This window comes from Cornus florida, unplaced genomic scaffold, assembly GCF_030987335.1.
Source record: "Cornus florida cultivar Cherokee Brave unplaced genomic scaffold, ASM3098733v1 CherokeeBrave_3.0.0_Hap2_Chr08, whole genome shotgun sequence".
Classification (NCBI taxonomy): Eukaryota; Viridiplantae; Streptophyta; class Magnoliopsida; order Cornales; family Cornaceae; genus Cornus; species Cornus florida.
This window is the reverse complement of record NW_026775578.1, coordinates 3,078,822-3,102,761: the sequence shown is the minus strand read 5'-3', so window position 1 is coordinate 3,102,761 and position 23,940 is coordinate 3,078,822. Positions and strand designations below refer to the sequence as shown.

The following is a 23,940-nucleotide window of genomic DNA, read 5'->3' as shown; positions in this document are numbered from 1 at the left end:
GGGACTTTAGGCCTTATATATAGAGAAAAAAATGGAGATATGGGAGAGACCATTTGTGGTGACTGACAAATGTTGGCCCCTGTTTGGGCCAATGGGTTGGGACCCACTGTCTAAATTATAAGACAAAGCAGACCTACTAGCATGTCTCCTTGCCAACGCTTGTTGAAAATGACTTGTCATCAACTTCTCCCTATAATACCCTTTCCACATGCATGTAGAAAACAAATATGTTTTTTTTTTTTTTATTTATTAATTTTTTAAAAATCAGCAAAAATACAGAAACAGAGAGAAGATAACAGACATAATCCTAAACTTTTGACATGATTGTCTATTGTTATTGACCAAGATATGGCAGAGATAAGTCACAAGATAAGGTTTTATATTATTTTTTCTATTGTGTTGATAATAAAATATTAGTTTTGGTTGCCAAACAAATAATTTTTTTTATTACATTAAAGAAGGCACATAAAATTTTCATTTATGTAAGATGTCCAAGCTTTCTTGTGGTAATGATGCAATAATGTAGAGTTTGTTGTATTATGAGTTATAAAAGGAACTCTTTGTATAATTTACTAGTAAAAATTTACCCAAATTCAGAAATCATATTAATTAATCAACACGAATGAAATAAAATAAATACGAAAAACTAATTAATACCTCATTGATGTCTATTGGTCAATTTTCTTTCGTGATAATGTTGGTTTACTTATTCGTTTGAGGAAAGATTTTTTTAATTTATAGCATATGGACATTTGTTGATTGATTGAAAAATTAATTCTGACAACTTTGAAGTGGTATGATTATTTTTCAACCAATCATTACTATTTTTTATTTTATTTCCCGTTGTTGTGATTGATTGAGTAACATTTAGAAACGACGGTAAATCGGTTGTTAATTATGGAGGGCGTTTTAGTGCAAATGCATGCACACAGCCAAACTTTTGGCAGAGAAGGGATTGGTTCATTCCCTCTATATTTCATTCCCACCCTCTAAAGTGGTCAACGAGGGCTCTTATCACGTTTCAATTTCATCATTGAAAATGAACCGAGAAGTGGTAAAAAGTATACACATAGAACACCCTTGTGCATATTTTGACGAAATGAATTAGAAATGAAGGAAAGGAAAAGGAGGGTAAAGGACTCGAATATATGTTTGGATTTGAATGAAAGGAAAAGAGAGAAAAATGAAAAAGGTTAAAAATTTGTTTGGTTTGTAATTATGAAAATAATTTTTTGTTGTTAAAAAACTAAAAACAGAAAATTGTACAAAAAAAACTCTATTTGGTTCAGTTTTCTAAAAACTGTTTTGTAAAAATTGGGTTATAAAAATGTCTGTTTTAAGAGAAAACAGTCTTCTATAGTTATCTCAAAACTGTTCTCTATTTTCTGAATTTCTGAAAACTGTTTTCAGAGTTACAAACCAAGCATACCCTAAGAATCTACTTGATTTGGTCTGTTTACTCAAAAACAATTCTTGAGTATCCTGAAAAGATAAAATATTTTCAAAGAACTATAGAAGACAATACTATAAAGACAATAGTACTCATAAAATAGAAAATAATACTCAGAAAATAGAAAATTGAACCAAGCAGACCCTAACTTTTTAACAGTATTCTTATTTTTCTCCAAAAAAAAAAAAAAGTGCAAGGAAATGTAAGAAAAGACTAATTAGGTGGTTTAATACATTCTTTAATATATATATATATATTTTTATTTCGACTATATTCTAAAAAAAAAAAGAAAAGGGGATGGGGTGCAAAAGAAGTAACAATAATGCCATAAGATGGTCCTAGTCCTCAAGTTTTATCCTACAATTGTGGACTCCCCCAATTGAGATATCACCTAAGACTCAACCTTTTTACCAAGGGACCACGGTCCTTATATGTCTCTGATTGAATTAGGTTGAAAAGAATGGTCCTTGTTGATATCCGACATGCTGGTCATGACAAACCAGTTCGAAGTCATTCACATTCACCTCTTCGATGATATGCCTTCCAAGCCCTACCTCTTCTTCTTTATGCAACACTGGTTTTGAACCCTCACATTCAATAGCAACTTCACATGCCATTCAATGTGACCCCTTTAGTAGACACTTGGGGCACCCTCTAAGGCTTTGTAGGTCGAGACCAAGACACGTGTCATCTCGGGTCGTCGTCACCCGACTATAAGATTCTACTTGCGGGTCCAACCCACGTGATGAACCATGACCCAGATGTTGAGAATTAAAGAATGACATTGAAGGGTTTCTAACCTTATCTCCATGGGGGAGGGGGAAATAATTGAAGGATGAGGGTGTTTGAGGTGGAAATAATCTGACAATATATGGCTAATACAAACCCTAACATGATGAGTTGTGTTCCCACATCACACGTGAGTTAGAGAATGTTGTGTTTCCTAGACCTTGAATAAATTCAGTTTAAAGGTACCTAGTACTGTTATCTTGCTATTTATCAACCTGTGCATCTTACATTACATGTTTAAAGGGACAAAGAAGATCTATTGATGAGGTAAGATTATTTAACATTCTTGAAATCTATGTTTTGAATCATTACCTGGGCTGGCTTTACCTTCACTTGGAGGGAATGACTATATATAACTTTTATGTACAAATTTTCAAACAATTTGAAGGAGAAAATGAAGGAAATAAATATTATTAGTTACATAATTGTATGTGTATGTATACATATACACACACTAGTGAGGATTTACAATATATTCACCGTTGATGTGGACCAATAATAAATTGACACATAATTGTCCTATATATATTACCTGCTTTAGGCTTTAAGTTTAATTATTATGCTCTCTACATTAAAACTTCTAAATGTACGACCACCTTCCTTAGAGTGATTCCCGAATAATTATCCTAATGTCAAACTATTAAAATTTCTGGGAATTATTACAAGCAGTGTGTGCATGTGTGAGAGCATGAGATAGAGAGACGTGCTTCTCTTCTACCGTCTAAGAGTAACCTGCCACTCTGAGACAAGCAAATCCCTACTCAGCACCAAAAGGCCTTTGACCCAACAGTATATACTCCTCATCCTCGAAGAGGAGGGGCGGGATTCAACCCGGACAAAAGGGCGTGTGTTGGATTTACCAATTAAAAAAAAAAAAAAAAAAAACCATACTCAGCATTTTTTTAATTTCTTGTGCTGCTTAATACTTCGTCTGTATCATGCACACCGAGTTTACTCCACAATTCAATTTCACCACCAACCTTAATGTCCCCTGTATGGTACATTTTCACAATAATGAAGCATAAATAGAAACGTTTTGATGTGTACGGTCAGCCAGCCAAGCTATTAAAGTGCGAAACCCCTAAATAGATCCGTTAGTAACCTTATTATTCTCTCTTTAAAAGGGTGAGGAAATAATACTCGGCTACAAGCCTACAACTCTTGGTAGGTACCACTTTCAATGATACAAGATAGATACATCCGCAAAGGGTTTCAAAGGAACAACTCACATCTCATGGCCTAATATAGATTTTTTACAGTATTCAGAGTGCAAAAAGTTTAAACAACAGCAATATTATGACCCAAAAAAAAAAAAAAACATTACCAACAAATTTGAAACAATTAACCAAATATAGCATCAGCATCTTTTCTTCTTCACCTTTACCATCTCCTTAATTTATATCAATTCAGTTTACACCCAACCTTACAAGTCCCTCACACATCTCCCAGCGCTTTCCGGATGTCTTTCTGCATTAGAAAATCAAGGCAAGACAAGAAATGTAATATTAAAAAATTCAAGGAAATAGATGACACACAAAGACTCGTACAAACATATGAAAGAGAGAGAGGACAGAGAGAGAGAGAAAGAGAGCTACCTCAATGGCAAATGGTGTGGTTGTTGGGCCAAAACGGCCGATGACTTGCCCTTCCTTATCAACTAGAAACTTGGTAAAGTTCCATTTGATCCTAGACCCAAACAATGAACCTTTACTTGCTCTGAGGAATTTGTAGATGGGAGCTGTTTCTGGCCCATTGACGCGTACCTAAATAAAAAAAAAAAACAGCCAATTACCTAATCTTATTAATTAACCATTTGAATTTTGACCAAATTCGCAAAGCATAACATAAGATTTTTTAAAATTTTGTTCATACTTTTAGACTCAACAGTTTAAATTTTGCAGAGCTTGAAATTATTGTTCAAATTGCATTAATAGGTATTGGTAGACAAGCCTATGCATATGGTAAATAGTATGCACAAATACAGTATGCAACCACGGGGGCATAGGGAAGAATAATCTCTCTCTCTAGAAATGGGTTTCAACTTCTGCTAATTTTTCAGGCAAAAAAGGAGGCAAAACCAACTCTTACACCTTAAATTGCTTTGAGCCCTAAGCAATCCACATTGATCATGGATTCCAATAATAATAATTACTCCAATAAAAGGATAGGTGTCAAAAAACTCTCCCCATGTCGTGATCCTTCAGAATTTGTAGTAGAACAACATTACCATAACATGACTTGGTAATCCAGCCTTTTAAATGCGAAGCCCATACAACTGGTGAGCATGAGTTTACTTTAGGGGGTCCAGTTGCAGAGATGGTGGTATTACATGTAAGATAAAGGAGATCCACAAAATTGGGATAGGGTAAAAACCGAGAAGGTGAGTGATGGAGAGATATCCAACAGTGATAACAATCTTGAGTTCACTGCAATCCTCCCTCAGTCCCTACTTTGTAGCATTGTCCTCCAGAAAATATCCCTTCATGAGGTAGGAGAAACCCTCTATTTGCAGTAGTACAGGAAAGCATAGGATAGCAAGTGTCAGGACAACAATGCTAAACAGACACTGAATCATAAGAAATATTTCCAACAGACTCTATGTGTAAAAGGTGCAAGACGTGACGAACATGTAGACCATGGATAAACCACACCAAGGCAAGCCTCTGATTTCAGTTGCCCAGTCAAAAACACATAAGATCCTACAATGCCCTCCAATGCGATGCAAGGCCGAGGTCACATTTGACAACTTACCAAGTTCAGGGAGTTCCCTGGGCCTTAACCATGTAGGCATAAGATGCATTGAGGTACACGTTCCATGAAGCTAACTTGATGGGACAAGGTGATGCAAAGCAAAGTGATTGAGCCTCTTGGAGCTTGATTGGTTTGGAAGATGGCTTCAGCCATATGTGAGTCCCAAGCATGGTAAACCCCACTTCTGTCCCATGTGTGGAGTTTTAGTTCAAGGGAGACAAAATATGTGCCATCCTCTGGAGGATTATGTGACGGCAGGGAATGTATGCCAGTCCAAGTGTGGAGAGTCATATCATTATAAGAAGCAGCACGCGGCAAGGTCAAGTCTGTGGCCCATCATTGTAGAGGCTCATGAGGAGTGTGCCTTGAGGACTGAGGTCTTGATGACACGAGCGAAGTGGGATATTGTATCCACATTTTGTCCAACACGCACAAGATACTCATATGCTGACAGTGCATGCATATCATGTGGGAGACAAGGTGCCAGCTGACATACCTGCTTACTAAATGCGATAGATGAAAGGGCATATTGGTTTAACCACATCTGCTAGAGTGTTGTTTTCTTAATGCCTGATGATAGCCATCAATATCATCCAGGAGTCTAGGGGACAACCTTTCAAGGTGTGTCATAATGACGCCTCTACTGTATAAGGAGTACTTGGGGAGATCTCCTTCATTTTCAGTTTCAATTAACTTAGAAAACCAGAATGATCATTTTGAAATTACCAATTTTCTTCTCAAGGTTTTCTTTGGAAGGTTGAATTTTCAGGTTCGAGATAAAGAATGACTGGCATGATTCTGTGATGGGAGGAGAAAAAAAATTAAACTGTTCCTAATACAAAAGAGTGAGGGCCCATTTTGGGAGCCAGACAGAACAATTTATTGAGACCAAACGCCCTTACAAGATCAATGGATTACTCAGAATAATCATTTCCACATTTAGGTTCTATATTACAAAGTGAGGGGTAGATATGTAATGATGTAATAAGTAGAATCGGAGAGGGTTTGAGAGGGTGGAGACAAGCTAGTGGTATATTATGTAATAAAAGAACATCAAATCGGTTGAAATGGAAATTTTGTAGGATTGTTATCAAACCAGCCATCTTATATGGAGCAGAATGTTGAGCACTGACAAAGAAACAAGAACAACCTATTCATGTTATTGAAATGACAATGCTGAGATGGACGATAGGATAACTAGAAGGGACAGAATTAGCAATGAACATGTGAGAGAGATTGATTGTGGCACTTGAGATTGTAGGCTTGGATGGGGTCAGAGCATCGATAGACCATAAAATGCACCAATTAAAAAAAAAAAAAAAAGGACTATTAATTGAAATAGAAGGTAAGAGACAAAGGTAAACCAGAATTAATATGGGATGAAATAATTAAAAAATACCTTAAGAAATTAGTTATAACTAGTGATACGGCTTATAATTGAAAAGAATTTTGGGTGGGGTGAATTCATGTGGCGGGCAACATGTGAATGGACATGATGATGAGAACAGAGGTCTTGAAAGACCCTTGACATTGATCCAGAGGCAAAAGTGGAGGATGCAACTCTGGCCAATCCAAATCTTCTCTTTTAACTCACAACAAAGCGCAACATTTATCCCTATTCATCCATAGAGTTTAAGAATCATCCATTTCTTTATATATTCTAGGATGTCTGGATTGATCACATCCTTAGGAATGAGATCCTCAAGAGGTTAAAGGATGTAAAGTTATTAGCCGCGATAGAAAACTCAAAGAAGCAATAAGTTCAATGACATGTAACACATTACAGACATTGATTTTCAGGTGCAGTTTGTGAACGTAAGAGATCGGAAATATTAAGTGTTAACTCTCATGATCTGAAGAGCAGAACCATTGGAATGTAGCTTTTGGAAGATATAAGGTGGGATACAAAAAGAGAGAGATTGAAAATGCTTTGGAGATCAAAATTGGAGTACTTTCATCTTGACCACTTACAATTGAATAATATTCAATGTTATACATACACAAGCTAGTGAGGATTCAACTGTCATGTTATCCTGTCTCTCGGATAACCTAATTGAGACATAATCCAAAAAATTATGTGTGCCCCAATCATTACTTAAATTGCTAATGACAAAACACGAGCAACTCATATCACATCTTTACTTTCCCTTAAACCACTAAACCAAGAAAACCCAAGTATTCCTAATTGGATTATAAAGCAACACCAAATGTTCACACCATAACTGAAAGACCACAATGCTTGATCAAACCACACAGTAATTGCTGAGGTGTCACATGTGCACAACCACACTATGATCTCAGGGATTACAGCAGAGTGTCAAAAATCATATCAAGTGATTACAAGGCTGATGTCAAGAACCATGTCATAGTTATTGGGATCATAATGCATCACAGAAAGTCACTGTAACATGATGCATGAGTTTATGATCGATAAAATTAGAAGGCACAATAATATGTTGTTCCATATCCAACAAACCTAGAAAGTACCAACCAAGCACAAAATGTAAAAATTGGATAGCATCTTAATATCCTATGATACTGGTTACCTTTTGGAAAATTGGATATTCAGCCTTGTATCTTGTACAAGCAAATTCTTGTGCCTCCTGGCTTGTACCAGGTTCTTGCTTTAAGAACTGATTGCATGGAAAGGCCAATATCTCAAAACCTGAAACCAACCAACAAAGTTCGTACAAATATATAATATATAAGTGCATGGATATACAAATATTTCGGGTCTCAACGAATGACACCGCCCAAATTGAAAATTACAGCATGCCAATGAAAGATGTAAAAAATGATATACCAAATAGCAGAAACCAAGTTAAAACAAAATTTTAAATGGGTATTTTATAGTTACTCAAAAGGTAGAGAATTATAAAAAGATTCTTAAAATAAAAGAAAAAGAAAGGGAACCGAAAATGGAAAGAATCTTTACTTCTATCCTTGTATTTGTTGTAAAGTTCAGTCAACTGGGTGTAGTTCGAATTTGTGAGGCCGCTGTTTGAGTCGCCACATACATAACAATCACAAAATTAATTCAAAATCAGTATCAAAAACAAGAGAAAATTAGGGTTAGAAAAAGATTTCTTTTTCCAACGTAACTAAAAAGAGGATAAAAAAAGAGGAAAGAACCATTTGGAAGCAACATTGACGACGAGAAGAACCTTTCCTTTGTAAATACTGAGTTCCACATCCTTTCCCTTGCTATCCTGCACCACTAAACAAAATCAAGCTTTCTGAGAATTCCAAGAAAAACGATTTGCATATGTATATGTGCGTGTGTGTGTGTGTGTGTATATATATATATGAGAGAGAGAAAAGTATGTGAAGAATAACCTTGACAGTGAATTCATGGATAGAATTTTCTGGAACTGATTGAGAAGCACCCATTTCTGTGTCTGTTATTGCAAAATTTCAAGATCTAGAGGAACCACCGCCACCACTTGAAGGAGATCCTATTCCTAGTAATTAGTATTTTGGAAGATGAAATTGAATAATTAATTATTTTCTAGTAACAGTTGAGATGAGAGGAGGAGAAGAAATTCACGACGAATTGGTGGGGTCTTCATTTCATTCAGTTGAATTAATCCATATTATAATGCCTGGGTCTCAGGATCCCGTGGCATATTTAATTTAAGGGTCATAATATACAAAATGGACATTTACTTCTCTTTGTTCTTCTTTTTTTTTAATACTAAAAGACTAAATGGCCCAACAATATTACCCCTTCTCCTTTAAAAAGAAGGTTCACAGTTTAAATCTCAATCGAGGTAGGGTGTATGCATAATTGTTTTAACTTTTTTTTTTTTTTTTAAGCTTTCGAAACAAATATATTTATATATATATATATATATATATATATATATATATAAAATTAATCTTACTTTATAACTCCGTCTTAACAAAAATAATAATAAAAAAAAAGTAAAAATCAAAATAATCATTAAAGTCATAACATAACAATACTTTGTATAATTATATATATACACACACCCCGGTCTCTTTCTTCAATCTTATTTCTCATATCTCCAGCAACAACCTCCCTATATTGACCTTGTACTGCCCGTGGACCTGCTTAATTAGTTACTGGGGTTGATTCAAATTTTATCGGAATTCATATGGATTTAGGAATAGGGTGTTGTATTAGTGTACAGGTTAAAATTTGAAGAAGGAATATTTAAGTGTAAAAATTTATAGATAAAAAATAAATAAATCCACACAAATGAAATTAGTCATAGAATTGATTAATTTTCTATCTAATTTTCTCTCTACTTTTCACATATCTTTTTTTTTATTATTATTTTTATCTATTTATACCGAAATTTTTTAATTGGTTGTTCACTTTTTCTCTTGATCTTCTTGAAGAAGTTGAAATTGGAATGCTGATTTTTTGGAGTAGGTAAAGCAACGTCTTCTTCTCGAGTTGTGCTCTCTGTTGATACTAAAAAAATTATTAAGGTTTGTTTTAGAGAGAAAAAAATTAAAGAGAAATACTATCAATGATGAGAGAGAAAAAAAAAATTTAGAAAGATATTATATTTACTTGTACAAGAGAGTTCTAGGTACAGGAATGGAAGGAAAATATATATATAATAGTTAAACACCATATATTTTTTATATATAAAAAATAACTAGAATACCCTATATTTTTTTTAGTAATAACTAAAATACGCCATAATTGTTAAACAAAATCATCTTCATCCGCCACATGTACTCATGCTAAAGGGACTTGAGAAAGGGATAACACCTCCATTTTAAAATACTAATCAAAACAGCTCCCACCTAATCAATTGACTTTTGAAACCTCCGTTTACAAAAGAGATTTTGGTGAAAAAAACAGGTAGGAGACCCAAATGAACCGCCTTTAGAAACAAACTTTGACATCATGCTACCGTATGTGTCAAGATTGTCAACAATAAACATATGTGCCAGTTGTCAGAGCAAAAGGAACCGCACACGGCAGCTAAACATGTATGCCATATATATTATTATACTATTATATCTTTATGTTAGACCTTAAAACATCTATTCCACGCACGAGCAAGGAAATAAAAAAGTTTGGGGTTAGGCCTAAAAGTAAAAAGAAGAATAAAAAATATAATAAAATAATAAATAAGATGAAGAAGTTAAAAGACATGTTACAAGAGGGTGGTGGTTTTGGAAAAACACAATCAATATGATATTTTTAGTTTATCAATCAACTCAAATACCATAGAGAACACAAAAAAGTACCAACAAACTTAGTTGAACTAGAGATCCAATCACTTTCCAAAATCAAACCAAAAACAAAACACAGAACCAGCAGCTAATTGCTCTATCTTATTAAAGAAATGGGCATCCCATCAAACTAGAGAATAAATGACTCTTCAATGATTATATTGTTACAATTTCGACCATTTGATCCAGCTATGCAGGTCAAAACTCTTTACAATGTTGTACTAAATATATTAAAGGAACTTTTAGTACCTACCAGAAAGAATTTCAAACTGTTGGATGAAGAAGCTCCTAGAAAAGTAAAATACAGGATTGAAAATGGACGCTCCTACCAAATTGCCCAAAAACTAACAAAAAAATTATCCTATCAAGGGGCTTCAGAAAAAAAAAAAATACTAATTTTTCTAAAATCTATAAAAAAGACAACTGATACATGAAAAGAAGTCAACAGTCCAGAGATAGGTTACAGCTCCTTCCAGTCTTTGCCGGAACCATTTTTCCACTGTATAAGCAGCAGAAAGAGATGATACAATACATATATACAATCACACACTTAGCATGCCAGTCCATGGCGTCACACCCTCCTCTGAGGATTGAACCTTAAATTTCTGTAAATAGTTGACAATAAAATTATCTCACAACTTTTGAACAAGCCGCAGGACCCAGAGAACAAAACAGGCCATACCTAGCAAGCATAGAGACCATAATGTAATTAATATGCAGAAAATGAAAAATGAAAAATAAATAAAAATACTTTAATCACCCATAATTCTACCAAAAGAACATGAAAAAAGATAACATACTAGTAGCTGTAGCTCCATGATGACGGCTTATCTTGGTTGCCAAAAGCTTTGAGCTGAATCACCAAAAAGCAATCAGAAGACAAATTCTAGCAACAATGGTATACAAGCTAAATCAGAGCCACGTATTCTTAGTCCAACTATTAATACGCTTTAAGAGCAGTGGCAAGACAAACAGGATACAGCATTCAGACAATTTCAGGTTTCTAAAAATAATAATAAATGATGGGGTAAACACACACCTTTGGCTGCCACTGGAATTGGACCTTCGGAGGGTGGTCTATTAGGTATAAATTCACTATGATTTATAGCACGGTGAGGGAAACCCCACCTATAATTTGGTATTGCTGGTTCACAAGGTGGGCCAGGGTATGGAGCAGGTCCATATGATGCCATGGCATTGTCAGGATAGTATGAACCTGAGGCAAGGATACAAAAAGATCCAGTAATTAGAAAAACACAAAAGCAAAAAATGGCATGCCACGATCTAAAATCCATTAATGGGCTGAACTCACTAAAGAAGTTTACCAGAAAAAGAAGGCACTGAAAACCTCCAGCTCTCACTAGGATCATGTGGGGCTAATTTCATTCTATCATGGTCACTGTAAAAATTTCCTTCTCTGTTCGGCAAAAAATGGAATCTGTTAGGGAAGGAAGGGGGTGGTACCTCCCTCCGTGACTGCACTGATTGATCTGTCTGAACATAAGAAAACTGATTAGATGGTGCTGGATGAGGTGGCCTCAGATGGTAAGCCTTATTTTCCAAGGTCATTCCATCTGTCGGTTGAACACTGTTCAGCTGTTGAATTGGAGGATGGGAGATAGGAACACTGCTGAAAGAGTAAGAGCTTCCAGAGTCCGGTATATGCATCTGCATCTGAAGATCTCTGCACTTAGGATCACGGTAATGCACTGTATCCGAGATTGTTGAGCTGATTCCTGGTGCAATAGACTGCTGAGGGTTAGATTGTTGCAAGTTTTCCTTGATATTCTGCACATGCATGCCAAATCAAAACGAAACAAACAAGTATTGCATTAGAAACTATGCCACTTCCAAACGAACAGTAACAATAACAAGAAAGAACGATAACAAAATGAAGTGTTGCAACCCACATGTGTACCCATGAATAGCTTCGCATCAACACCATTACTAACAGGATTAGACAAACAAGACAGCGGGAGAGGAGGTGGTGGAGGTGGGGGTGGAGGTGGGGAAGTTGGTAGAGGAGGAGATGATGGTGGGACATCATCAGGTAGTGGAGGGGCAAAGGGCTGTGGAAATTGTTGTTCAAACTGATGATGTGAAGGCTGTGCAGAATTTACTCCAGCAACATTCAAATCAGTTTCAAAAGAGGGAGCCACATCCTCCATTTCAAGCTCACCATCAACGTCTTCCAAGATGTGTCTGTGTTTTTCAATTGCAGGTATGACAGTTCTTTGTTGTTCTTCAGGGGTTTCAGAGTTATGTTCCGGCGTAACAGCCTCAAAACTCCCTCCATCAGAATCACTTCCTTCGTCCTCATCCTTGCGCATAGGGGGCATACGGAAACCAGGAAGCTGAAAACTTGAATTGCTGAAGCAATAAGATAAAGACTCAATAACTTATAATACAGAAATGTTATTTATCTAAAACTGATAGGGATTCAAAAAAGTCACATCTTGCATGGTCTATTTTGTTCAATGAAAATGGTCTAAAGAAAAAAGGGATACAAATTCACACCTTCCATATTCATTGACGATAGTACCCTCCATTTCTCTCAGAGGATCGTCAAAAGCCCTTTCTGTTCGTAAAGGGCGTCGAGAAAAGGCACCAGAAGAAGATGAGCTACTGAAGGAATCAAGGTCTCGAATATGGTGGCGGATAATGGACTCTGGAAGGATCTTTCTTTCCAGCCAAACCCTCAAAACCTATCAAGCAAAAGAGGAGTAATGATTAATTTCTTTTTTCCTTTTTTCTTTGGGGGTGTGTGTGTGTTTTGGGTGGGTGGGTGTGTGTGGGAGAAGGGGGGCGGGGGGGTTTGGAGAAGGAGAATATTTATATAAGCATTGCTTGCCTTCAAACACTGCCTACGGTTTTCGCGTGCGCTACTTCCAGGAGGAGCAGCAGCCAACAATAAGCGGGGGAGCACCGCCTGTATTGCCGAAGGGTATACACCAGCAACATCACCTGGGGATTGAACTTGAATTTAGAATAACAAAATTCCACACAGAGGAAAAGACATTAACGGACTTCAGAAGTCAGTTGTGATACAGTAAAATAACAAATGCATCACCTTTCAAGCCTCGAGAGCACTGGGTAATAGAATCAACGAGGAAAAACAAGTCCACCTTTTTGTGTAAATTTGACTCCCTTTCCAAATTACGAGCAAGAATTTCAACCACCTGTATTATAGAAAGTCCTGAGATCTAATACACATGTATCGTCCATTACAACTGAGTAAATAGCAATTACCCGCACGAACATGAAGAAAACAAAAAGAGTTCACACAGTCAGTATCATTTCCCTTGAATATCATTATAGTATTTTTTTTTTTCCATTCTCGTCATGGAATTCAGGTTCCCCCAATTAGCTTAGAAAATCTTAAGAGTGATAAGCTAAGGGTTTAAAAGATGATGGACCAAAACTCAAACATGAAACTACCTGTTACCCATAAGAATGTGAAAAAATAGATTCAACAAGCCAAAGTTTCACTCCATTCTTACCAGCCCAAAAAAAAAAAACCGTATTCTGGGGTACGAAAAAAACAATAATAACAAATAAAAGGAAGATCGCAATCCATTGCAAAAAGTAACCCATTCATATCTTTGTTCACCATTTTTTGATTATCACACCTAACAAAAATGGAAACCCTAAGCTAATCCACAAATTCTCACATTTAAACAATTAAATTTCACTGAAGCAAAGAGCAACTCTAAAACTGATACCGAACAGTCTTTCTCCACTTAAAGGAAAATAAATACATATCAACTCTTACGCAGCAAAGAAATTTGTTATTTACCAAAGGAATTTGAGTGTTTCCTCCTTCCAGATGAAACGTACAAGTGCCTAATGGGACAAATGAGTGTGGGAAACAAATTTACCAAAAAAAAGAACTTGTTACCTGTAGAAAAGTAATATTGCGGATTGTAATACATTCCTGATTGACGAGATACTTTGTGATTGCATACAAAGGAAAGAGCTGGCTAACTCAATCGGCCAGCCACTAAGGCAAAATACAATATTAGAAGTCATGTCCCCCAAAAATATTCCATTTTAGCAAAATTCTCTCCTCATTCTGCTACTAGTGTTCATACTAGTTCAATTCTCCTACTTTATTTCTTCATCCTTGATTCTATCACCCACACATAACCAAATTGATTTTCCCCATAGTATCTTTTCATTCTACTGTTCTTGTACTCTCGGAGATTGTCAACTCCTTGTAATATTGTGATATTTATAATTTTTTTTTTTTTATTTTAAATTTTGAGTCATCAGATGATCTAATTGTATGATACAGACAAAAAAAAAAAAAAAAAAGTAGATTTGGGTAAAAAACACACTGATGCAATTAAATGAACCCATGTGGTAAGAATGAAGCATATAACAGTATATGACAAGTTTCAAGAAAAATAAAGGATTGAGGATGCAACAACAAGCATCCATCTCATGTAAAATTAGACTAACAGTTTTTAAATGAAATAACTTTAACATAACATGTCATTGCATTGTTTTCATTACAAAATCCATAAAAAAAATAATAATAATAAAATAAAAAATAAAAAAAACTTTCCAATAATTCCAACTCCAATAACATAGTTCCAACTCCCTCTGAGCCGCCACCAAGAAGAACCAAGTTAGTCCATCATCATCATCATTGGCTTATTCCCATATGAATGGAGTCGGCCACATGAAATCTGTCTCCATTCCTTTCTATTACCCGCAATATCACCTACTATGTTTATCCTTTAAAATCATTTCTAATAACTTCATTCCATGTAACTTTTGGTCTCCCACTCCGTCTCTTAACTTCTATGGAAATTAAACTTCCTCTTCTCAATGGATAATCTATAGGTCTTCGGTGTGCGTGCCCAAGCCATTTAAGTCTATTCTCTTATTTTCTTGTTAATGGGGGCCACACCTAGTTTTTCTCTTAACTTTCATTTGTACCTCTTATCTCTTCTAGTCACTCCAACCGTCCATCTTAACATTCTCATTTCCGCTACATGAAGACGTCAAAGGCACGCCCCAACACTCCGCTCTATTTTGCATAGTTAGCCTAATAATGTCCTGTAGAATTATCCTTCTAACCTATGTGTTATTCTTTTATCATATAAGATGCCACTAGTTTGTCTCCATTTTGTACACCCCGATCCAATTCTACTAGCTATATTGCTATATATCAATAAATCCTTTCATATAATTGATCCTCAATAGCGAAAGTGATTATTTTGAATAATCCTCCAGTTATCAAGTGTTATTATCATTATATTATCAAGAAACGAGTCTTTATTAAATTTACATTCCATATATTCCGTTTTAGTTCAACTATTTTCAATCCATTTGATTTTAAAGCATTTCTTCATATTTCTAATTTTATTGCCAAGTCTTCTTTAGAAGTATCTACTAACACAATATCATTGGCAAACATCATGCACCCTGAGATGTTCTTTTGTTATTTCATCTAAAATTATTGCAAATAAGAATGGGCTTAACATCGATTCTTGGGGGAATCCTATATTTATATAGAACTCACTAATTTCACCACAAGTACAAACTCTAGTTTTTGTGTTCATATACATATCTTGAATACTCTTTCATTATTTGCACGTGAATTTGTTTTCCTTGTAGAGCCCACCAAATTATATCTCTTGGGACCCTATCATCCACTTTTTCTAAGTCTACAAAAACCATATGTAGATCGTTTTGCTTACTCCTACCCTCTTCAACTAATTGTCTAAGTAAAATATATAGCTTCCATTGTTGATCTCCTCGGCATGAATCTGAATTGGTTTTTGGATACTGTGAATTCCTTCCATAATCTTTATTAATCCTTTCCCATGGTTTCGTTGTATGCCTCGTTAATTAATTCCTCAATAATCACCACAATTTATTACATCTCCATTATTTGTGTAAATTGGTACTATTGTGCTTTTCCTCCTCTCATTTGGCACTGCACCTTCTTTTAGAATGTAGTTCGAACTATTTTGTTAGCCACTCAATTCCCCAACATTCTCCAAGCTTCTATGGGTATATTATATGGGATTACCGTTATTTACTACTCCCCATCTTCTTAAGTGTGTCCTCTACTTTATTGGTAAACCTGTTTATCATTCCTGCGATGTTGTGGCCCGAATTTGGTTCCAGGTTTTCGACCCAACGACCCGATGATTAGCTTTGTGTGGGCCCAAGGAGTGGAAGATGCAAGATCTAAGGCACGCTTGGTGGCGAAGGGCCATATATAAAGGGAAGGGGTAGACTTCAATGATGTTTTTTCTCCTGTGGTGAAACATATCTTAATCAGGGTGTTGCTTGCAATGGTTGCTCAGTATGACTTGGAATTTGAGCAACTTGATGTCAACACTGATTTCTTGCATGGTGAGTTGGAAGAGCATATTTATATGCATTAGCATGAGGAGTTTAAGATTCTGGAAAAGGAATATCATCTTTGCCTGCTGAAGAACTCCTTTTATGGGCTGAAGCAATCTCCAAGAGAGTGGTACGAGCGATTCAACACCTTTATGGTTGGGAGTGGCTACTGTAAGAGTGAGTTTGAGAGTTGTGTGTATCACAAGAGGCTCTCAGATGGTATTTGTACTTGTTGCTGTATGTTGATGATATTTTGATAACTTGCAGAAACATGTCTGAAATCAACATTGAAGGCTCTAGTGAATTTGAGAAGAAAGGATCTTGGTGCCGCGAAGAGGATTGGGGATGGAAATTCACAGGGATAGAACAGTGGGCAGATTGTATTGTGACAGAGGAAATACACTGAGAATGTGTTGGAACACTTCGATATGCAAGCATCAAAACCTGTAAGTACTGGTAGAGGTAGAGCACATGTCTCGTGTTCCTTATGCTAGTGCAGTTGGTGGCATCATGTATGCTATGGTGTGCACTAGGCCAAACATTTCACGTTAGTGTAGTGAGAAGATACATGGATAGACCTAGAGGGTTCATTGGCATTGTGGTACTTGTGATGGCACTACAAAAGTTGGTTGGCTTAGTCTATATGACAGAGGCAACGTGTGGAAGTGTTGTGGATATATTGATTCAGATTATGCTGGAAATCTTGAAAGGAAGTCCTTGACTGGGTATATCTTTACTCTTTGTGGGAGTGTGATCAGTTAGAAGGCGACTTTGCAGTACATGGCAGCGCAGCTACAGAGGCCATGAAGGAAGCTATATGGTTAAGAGGCCTGGTTGGTAATTTGAGATGACCAAGCACATTGATGTCAGGTTGCACTTCAATAATTGAAGAAGATTAGGATAGCAGAAGATCCGGGGGATATGATGACTTAAGTCATTAGTACATCAATTCGAGCACACTGGTATTTGCAGCTGTTGAGGCCCTTAGGGGCATGTTGAAGAGGTGAAAGGAGTAGTTGGAGATTGCGGAACTTGGGCAATTTGAGCCCAGGTAGAGGTTTATGATGTTGTTGCCCGAATTTGGTTCTGGGTTGCGTTTCAACCTATTTTTTACCCGATGACCGAGCTTTGTGTGGACCCAAAGCTCAGGGGTTTGAGGGGCAACGCCCCCAAGGAAAAATTTTGGACCCGTTTTTTTCTTACCGGTTGTGAACCCTGTTCAATAATCTCTTGTAGCTCAATATATAAGGGCATTTAGGGTTTGGAGTGGGAGATGCAGAGAACATGAAAATTGTAGATCGAATGAGAGAGAGTGACAGCAAGGGTTTGGTGGCTGAAAATTGTAATCTCCTATTTTTCACATAGTGAAAATATTCGTCAAATCTTCACCGTGGACGTAGACACAACTTGTGTCGAACCACGCTAGATCTTTGTGTTTTTTGTGGGTGGCATGTTTACTTTTCAGTCTTGATTCGTGATTTGTTCTTGGTTTGCTGCGTTTGTCGTAACAATTCCTATATTAAATTCATTCACCTCAACTTCCTCTCTAATGTACTCCTCAATTAATAGATTTTGAAAGTAATTTTTCCATCTACCTAGTTATCTCATTTTTTCTAACTAATATTGTATTACCTATGTCCTTAATACAACTAAACCATTTAGTTCACAACCAAAAAAAAACTTGTGCAACTCAAAGGGGTTGGCTCGAGTGGGCAAGTCACTCGGCCCTAGTGCCTCAGGAAGCATCATGTCTAAGGTTCAACTCCTATTGAGTGCAAACAATTCCTTGGAGGTGGGGTGTGTGAGTACCAACCAACTACCAACTAGGAAAAAAAAAAATGACTTGTGCAGTACCACCTCCTCTTTTTCCCCTTTCAGCCATTTTTACTAATTTTTTAACAAAAAACAAAAACAAAAACGAAATGAGAAAAACAATCAAACTCGTCATTAATGGGCAAATCACATTTCTCTAAACCTCCTGAAACTTAATATAAAATGGGTCTTCTTCACACGCAAAAACAAGAAGAGAATTTGAAACAGTATTTTAAGATTTAAGGAGTGGAACCACCTTAATCAAACAAAACATAATAAATTCCGGTATAGAAAGGGGAGAGAGAGAGAGAGAGAGAGAGAGAGAGAGAGAGAGAGAGAGAACAGCATAGTCTACAAGACTGATAAGTTGTCTGTTCAGTTAGGCCAAATCGCTCAGAGCTCTCTTAGTTTGCAAATCATTATACCTCAAGTAACCCACTAAAATTTCTCAGATCTTTCAATCCTCTCATTTTCTGATAATTCACTTCTGTCAAATAATTCAATGCTCTCTAAATGTTCATTATCCTTTCAAAATTTTAATAACAATCAGCCGAAACAATCTTTAGGTACCACAATTTCTAACCCGTAAGCTTAAATTCCAATTCATCACTTTTGGATCACTATCCACATTTAGTGCTCCCCCATGCTATTTGATGAGCTTCAGACTGAATTCAAACAAGCTCAAATTAAACAATTTATTAGTACCTCCTTCGGAAACAATGCTAACACAATGATCTGAAGATGGGCCAATTCTTTGACAAATTCCACTGTGTACATCTAATCTAAAAATTTTGGGTCTCAATGTGTAACCCATAAATTTTAAATTTATAAATCTCTATCTTTCCAAACTTTACACTACATGGCAAAGTACTTCCATGAGTTCTCTATATATACAAGAAGAAGAAAAACAAGTCAAATATTGGGGTCCTAATCATCATACATATATCCCTTTAAAAAGAAAAGAGTGTCAAAAATGAAAAGGGAACTTTAATCATTTCGAACATTATTTTTTTTTGCATTTGGTACTAAATATTTATCAGACAATAATTGCATATTGACTCTTTTGCCATTACATGTACTTAAAAAACAGAATTGAAACAACTAGAACCAAATCTCGTAAGAAAGAGATTTGAGAAACAAATCACTATTTGTTGTTTAAAGTTAGATAGAGTTCTATGGAATAAAAAGCATGTACAGAAGATATTTTCCTTCATGCTGTAAGAAAGCAGGATAAAAGGGTAAAACAAGATTACATTAATTAAAATACAACTTTGTTCAAGTTAAACCACACCATTTTAGGTTTCAGATAGGATTCAAAAGCATCCAAATCAATCCTATTTGAGATCTCTACACTCGAGACACCTGAAATTCTATTTTAATACCAAAATCCTCCCCTTTTTCCGTCAAATCCCTTCATTCCATGTACAGAGTAAATAATCTTCTCTAATTAAAATTGAATTCCATGAAATTCGAGCTATTTAGAAGGAATTTTCAAAAGGGATATAAATCTATAGAAATATAAATCCCATTGTAGAATCTATATGCATTCCAGACAACCAAAATTTCACTTTTTAAATGAAACCGTTCCATTCCGAAAAGTTTTAAGAATCTTATGTGAATTTCTAATTACTTCAAACACCAACTGAACAGGTCAGTAAAATAAATAACTAGAAAATGAAGGTTTTAAAGAGCCTAAACATTTTTGCAGAGTACCAATATATATATATAATGAAAAGAGAATTTTCATAAGGTGAATGCGAACTATGAAATAGAAAGGGAATCCAGGAGACACAACCAAGATGACAAATACAGAAATAAGCACCATAATCAACATCTCTCATGCCCAAAAAAAAATGTAGCTGTCCAGAGGGGCATGTCTAGAGAAATTTAATTTAAAACAATAAAAGGGCATAATTATACTACTTACCATGTGGTTGTCAAACACTCAAACTGTACTACTATGCAACAGAAATATTGGAAGCAATTGACTAGGTAAAACAAAGTACCGGTTATATTTAGAACAAAAATGATATAAACATACCTTAGCAGCAGTACCAAACTTTCCACAGTCTATGGCAATGCGCGTAGCTCGACCAATGTTCTCCTTTGTCCTTGTTAAAGTTCTAAGAATGGCTTCAAACGATGCCAGAGAAGCAGCAGTTACTTCTGCTTTATTGTTCCATTTGTCCACATCTTTTGATTTATCATAACGCAATTGAACATCAGGACTACAACCACCATTATTTTCCAGGAAGTTACTATTATCTGATGCAGACATGGGACGAATTGAAGTATTGGGTGGAGATGCTCGTGGGGGGGAGTGTAAACCATCAGTTGGAGACGAAGATGACCTAATACCTGAGACATCCTTATCATCCAAATGATCATCAGATATAGATACAGAATGAGATAAATGTGGTGAGCCCTGGACAGCAGCCACCAAAACCTTCACCAAATTAGGAGATGAAATGGTATTTGAATCCTTCTGTGATGGTTTAATCTCTTTCACAACCTCACACCTAAGACCAAGAAGCACAATATAACTATGAAGTGAAAATAAATGAATAAAAAAATTAACCGAAAAAATCACCACAAAAAAAAAAAGTTAAAGAGTAAGATAGTGTAATCCATAAATTTATTGAAATTAGTTACACAATTTATGGACATGCATAAGAGAAACTATAGGGTGACACATATATGTACATAAGCTTACATTCCATTAACTTGGTTGTTCTCATCAAGGGGAAGCTTCCACAAGTTGGTAGATTCACAAGTACCATCTACACTGTTCAGAAGTAATTTCACACCATTTGGTGGTGAAACTTTAGCAATTTCAGCAGCAGTTGAGACAGGAGATGAACTCATCCTAAAATATTTTGAAGGATCAAGTTCTTGAACAGGTTCTTCAACTCTATGGTTGCTCAATTCAGAATTTTCATTTTTGCATTCATCCTTGCAAGGCAACATCTGACCCAATGCACCTTCATTGTGTCCCAGACAAGCCTGATTTCTGGCCAGATTAGGTGACAAAAGTTTTGGAGTTTGGACGACCACAGGTTCAGCAGTTTGAATAGCTAAAGAGCGCACACTATAATCTTTACGATCAGTAAAATCCACAGCCTCATCAAGCATGTCATGGAACTCATACTTTGGACTATTAGAAGTTCTGGGAGATATGTTGCAAATTGCAACTTCAATATAAGATTTTGCACTTTCCTCTGGTACCGGCGGATTTGAACTGGTGGCCAACCCAGAGATACCAACCTCAGAATCATTGTTACAAAAGGAGTCTACATTCTGCATTCGACATCCATTCTGTGATTTTCTTTCTATAGACATGTAAGAGCACTCGCTTGTGGAAGAAAAAGATCCATTAATGAAAGTCTTCATGGTAGATGGTCCTCCGGAACATTTTTTACCATCTTCAGCAGCATTAGCTGACATAGCTTCCAGTGCACGATGGAGACGTTTAGATGGAGGTAAAGCTGCTTCATCATCCACCAAACTACCAGTTTGCTGGCCTTTCTTGCCTTCCAAGGGCCGAGGATTATTAACATAAAATTGACAGCATTTGTTAGACGGTGATGAATGATCCATCACACCCTTCACCGTGAATGAGTTTCCATCAGCAGGACTATCTCTATCACCATTTACAGATATGCAGACCCGCTCAGAAAGGCTATTCGATACTTCTGAGGATTTGTCTTCCGATTGTATGAAGGCAGCAACTTCCCCCCCTGCAGATGATGGTCTATCCATCTGCACCCCCTTCACCGTGAATGAGTTTCCATCAGCAGGACTATCTCTATCAGCATTTACGGATACGCAGACCCGCTCAGAAAGGCTATTTGATACTTCTGAGGATTTGTCTTCTGACTGTATGAAGGTAGCAACTTCCCCCCCTGCAGATGATGGTCTACCCATCCGAACCCTAGCCCGCTTCACCAATGGCAAGTGCTCATCACCATCATCCTTCGGATATCTATCATTCGATCTTTCGTGAGCATCTGGCAAAATTGGTCCAGATCTTTGAACTTCCATCTCCGACCCTGCCAAATTGTCAAGTTGACCGGCAATAGTGTCATTGTTCACTCGCTTTCTATTTGGCTTCCTTTTCTTCTTAATGAAACTGGACTTCGTTTGGAAATCAAGTGTCTGGCTCAATTCAATATCTCCCTCACAACATTCAACAGCAGAATCAGGTTGCGGAATTTCACAACCGGACTCTACAGTGCTCCCATCATTCAAACTGAATGTATCAGAGTCAACTGTGACAATCTCGGAGCCATTTTCTTCAATGCTACCATTTGAAACAAAAGCAGGTGAACCTGCACCATGAACTTCAGTCACATCTTGTGAATTCCTGATTCGTTTGCTCCTTCTCACAGATCCATCCTGCAATGCATTGATGGGTACATCCACAGCACTCTTATTACCATTACTTGATGGCACTATTAACTTCTGGAGTCTATGAAATTCAACCCTTGATGAATTTCTAGACCTTCGAGCATGTGGCACCCTTTTCTGCATGGCATGGCTTCGGGATTGTATAACTCCAGATCTTTTTCTTGAAGAATAACTCGTTGATGGAGGTTTTTCATTAACCACCAAATTATCAGTAAGCTCCTCAGACGACGCCTCCCCGTTATGCAAAGCATCTGCTTGTGTTGCAGCTGCAACATCTTCAACTGGAATGATGGATTCATTTTTATCTCCAAAAGAACATGAAGATCTTAGACTTGAAATGAGTGTTGCTGCAGGAGCTTCAGTCTGATCCTTCACTCCAACATCATACAATGGTTCCACTGAAATTCCAGCATTTGTCACAGTAACTTCATCACCAGAGTTAAAATCAGCAATTTCTTCACGTTTCTTCGATTTCTCATAGCTTTCAATTATCTCATGCACTGCACGAACAAAATCTGCACCTTTCCCATGCCGTTTGATTAGAAGAGCTTCCTTTTTCTCTTCTGTAAATGCTTCAACATCAGCAGGGTTGCAGAAGGCTCTGCATCACAAAGTATCACACAAAAAGGCCAACTTACTACAGTCAAATTAGACTCCTCTGAGCTGTACTTGGAGGGTGGTAAAAATGCACAGAAGAAGAAGAACCTTAAAACATTCAAGTGAAACCACAGTTCTTTTTCTTTTCTTTGCACAATGTAATACATATGACATTATGCAATCCACCAATTGAATGCACTCTTTTGATTGCTTTTGAGGCTCAGAATTTTTTTTAAAATAAGTATAATGTATCTACCATATAAACAGAAATTTAATCACAACATCATCAAATGTTTTGAGGACGTACCATCCTACAAAAAGTAACAACTCTAATAATAGTTGCATGTTTCAGCCAATGAATGTAAGCTATATACTCTTTCAAACAGTTCCAATGTGAATTCCTGTTATAACTTGATAAAGGTGCATAAAGAGACAGCTTCCATAGGATCTTAAGCCAAAAAAATTGTTCTACTAGCAAGATCCCTAATAGCACTAGAAAACTTGAAACATCATGACACCAAACAAAGAGATAATGGTTTTCTAAAAAAATCAAG

At 36.4% G+C, this 23,940-nt stretch overlaps 1 protein-coding gene across 2 annotated transcripts in view; it reads right to left on the bottom strand.

The window, feature by feature from the left end:
- Positions 1-3,327: 3,327 nt before the first annotated feature.
- The window catches only part of LOC132268916 (protein HUA2-LIKE 2-like), a 30,730-nt gene continuing 10,117 nt past the window's right edge, over positions 3,328-23,940 (bottom strand). Inside the window, exons 3-17 of one of the 2 annotated variants that reach the window (XM_059769830.1) lie at positions 21,096-23,390; positions 20,424-20,901; positions 13,278-13,386; positions 13,059-13,171; positions 12,725-12,912; positions 12,118-12,577; positions 11,533-11,995; positions 11,247-11,423; positions 8,425-8,445; positions 8,327-8,382; positions 8,123-8,199; positions 7,926-7,987; positions 7,537-7,655; positions 3,835-4,002; positions 3,328-3,706 (exon numbers count right to left, since the gene is read on the bottom strand). In XM_059769830.1, coding sequence (XP_059625813.1) covers positions 3,674-3,706; positions 3,835-4,002; positions 7,537-7,655; positions 7,926-7,987; positions 8,123-8,199; positions 8,327-8,382; positions 8,425-8,445; positions 11,247-11,423; positions 11,533-11,995; positions 12,118-12,577; positions 12,725-12,912; positions 13,059-13,171; positions 13,278-13,386; positions 20,424-20,901; positions 21,096-23,390 — 4,819 coding nt within the window. In that variant the 3' untranslated portion in view covers positions 3,328-3,673. Of the gene's footprint in view, positions 3,707-3,834; positions 4,003-7,536; positions 7,656-7,925; positions 7,988-8,122; positions 8,200-8,326; positions 8,383-8,424; positions 8,446-10,338; positions 10,890-11,007; positions 11,061-11,246; positions 11,424-11,532; positions 11,996-12,117; positions 12,578-12,724; positions 12,913-13,058; positions 13,172-13,277; positions 13,387-20,423; positions 20,902-21,095; positions 23,391-23,940 lie in introns of those variants that run through there. The other variant, XM_059769829.1, reaches the window with a different exon arrangement.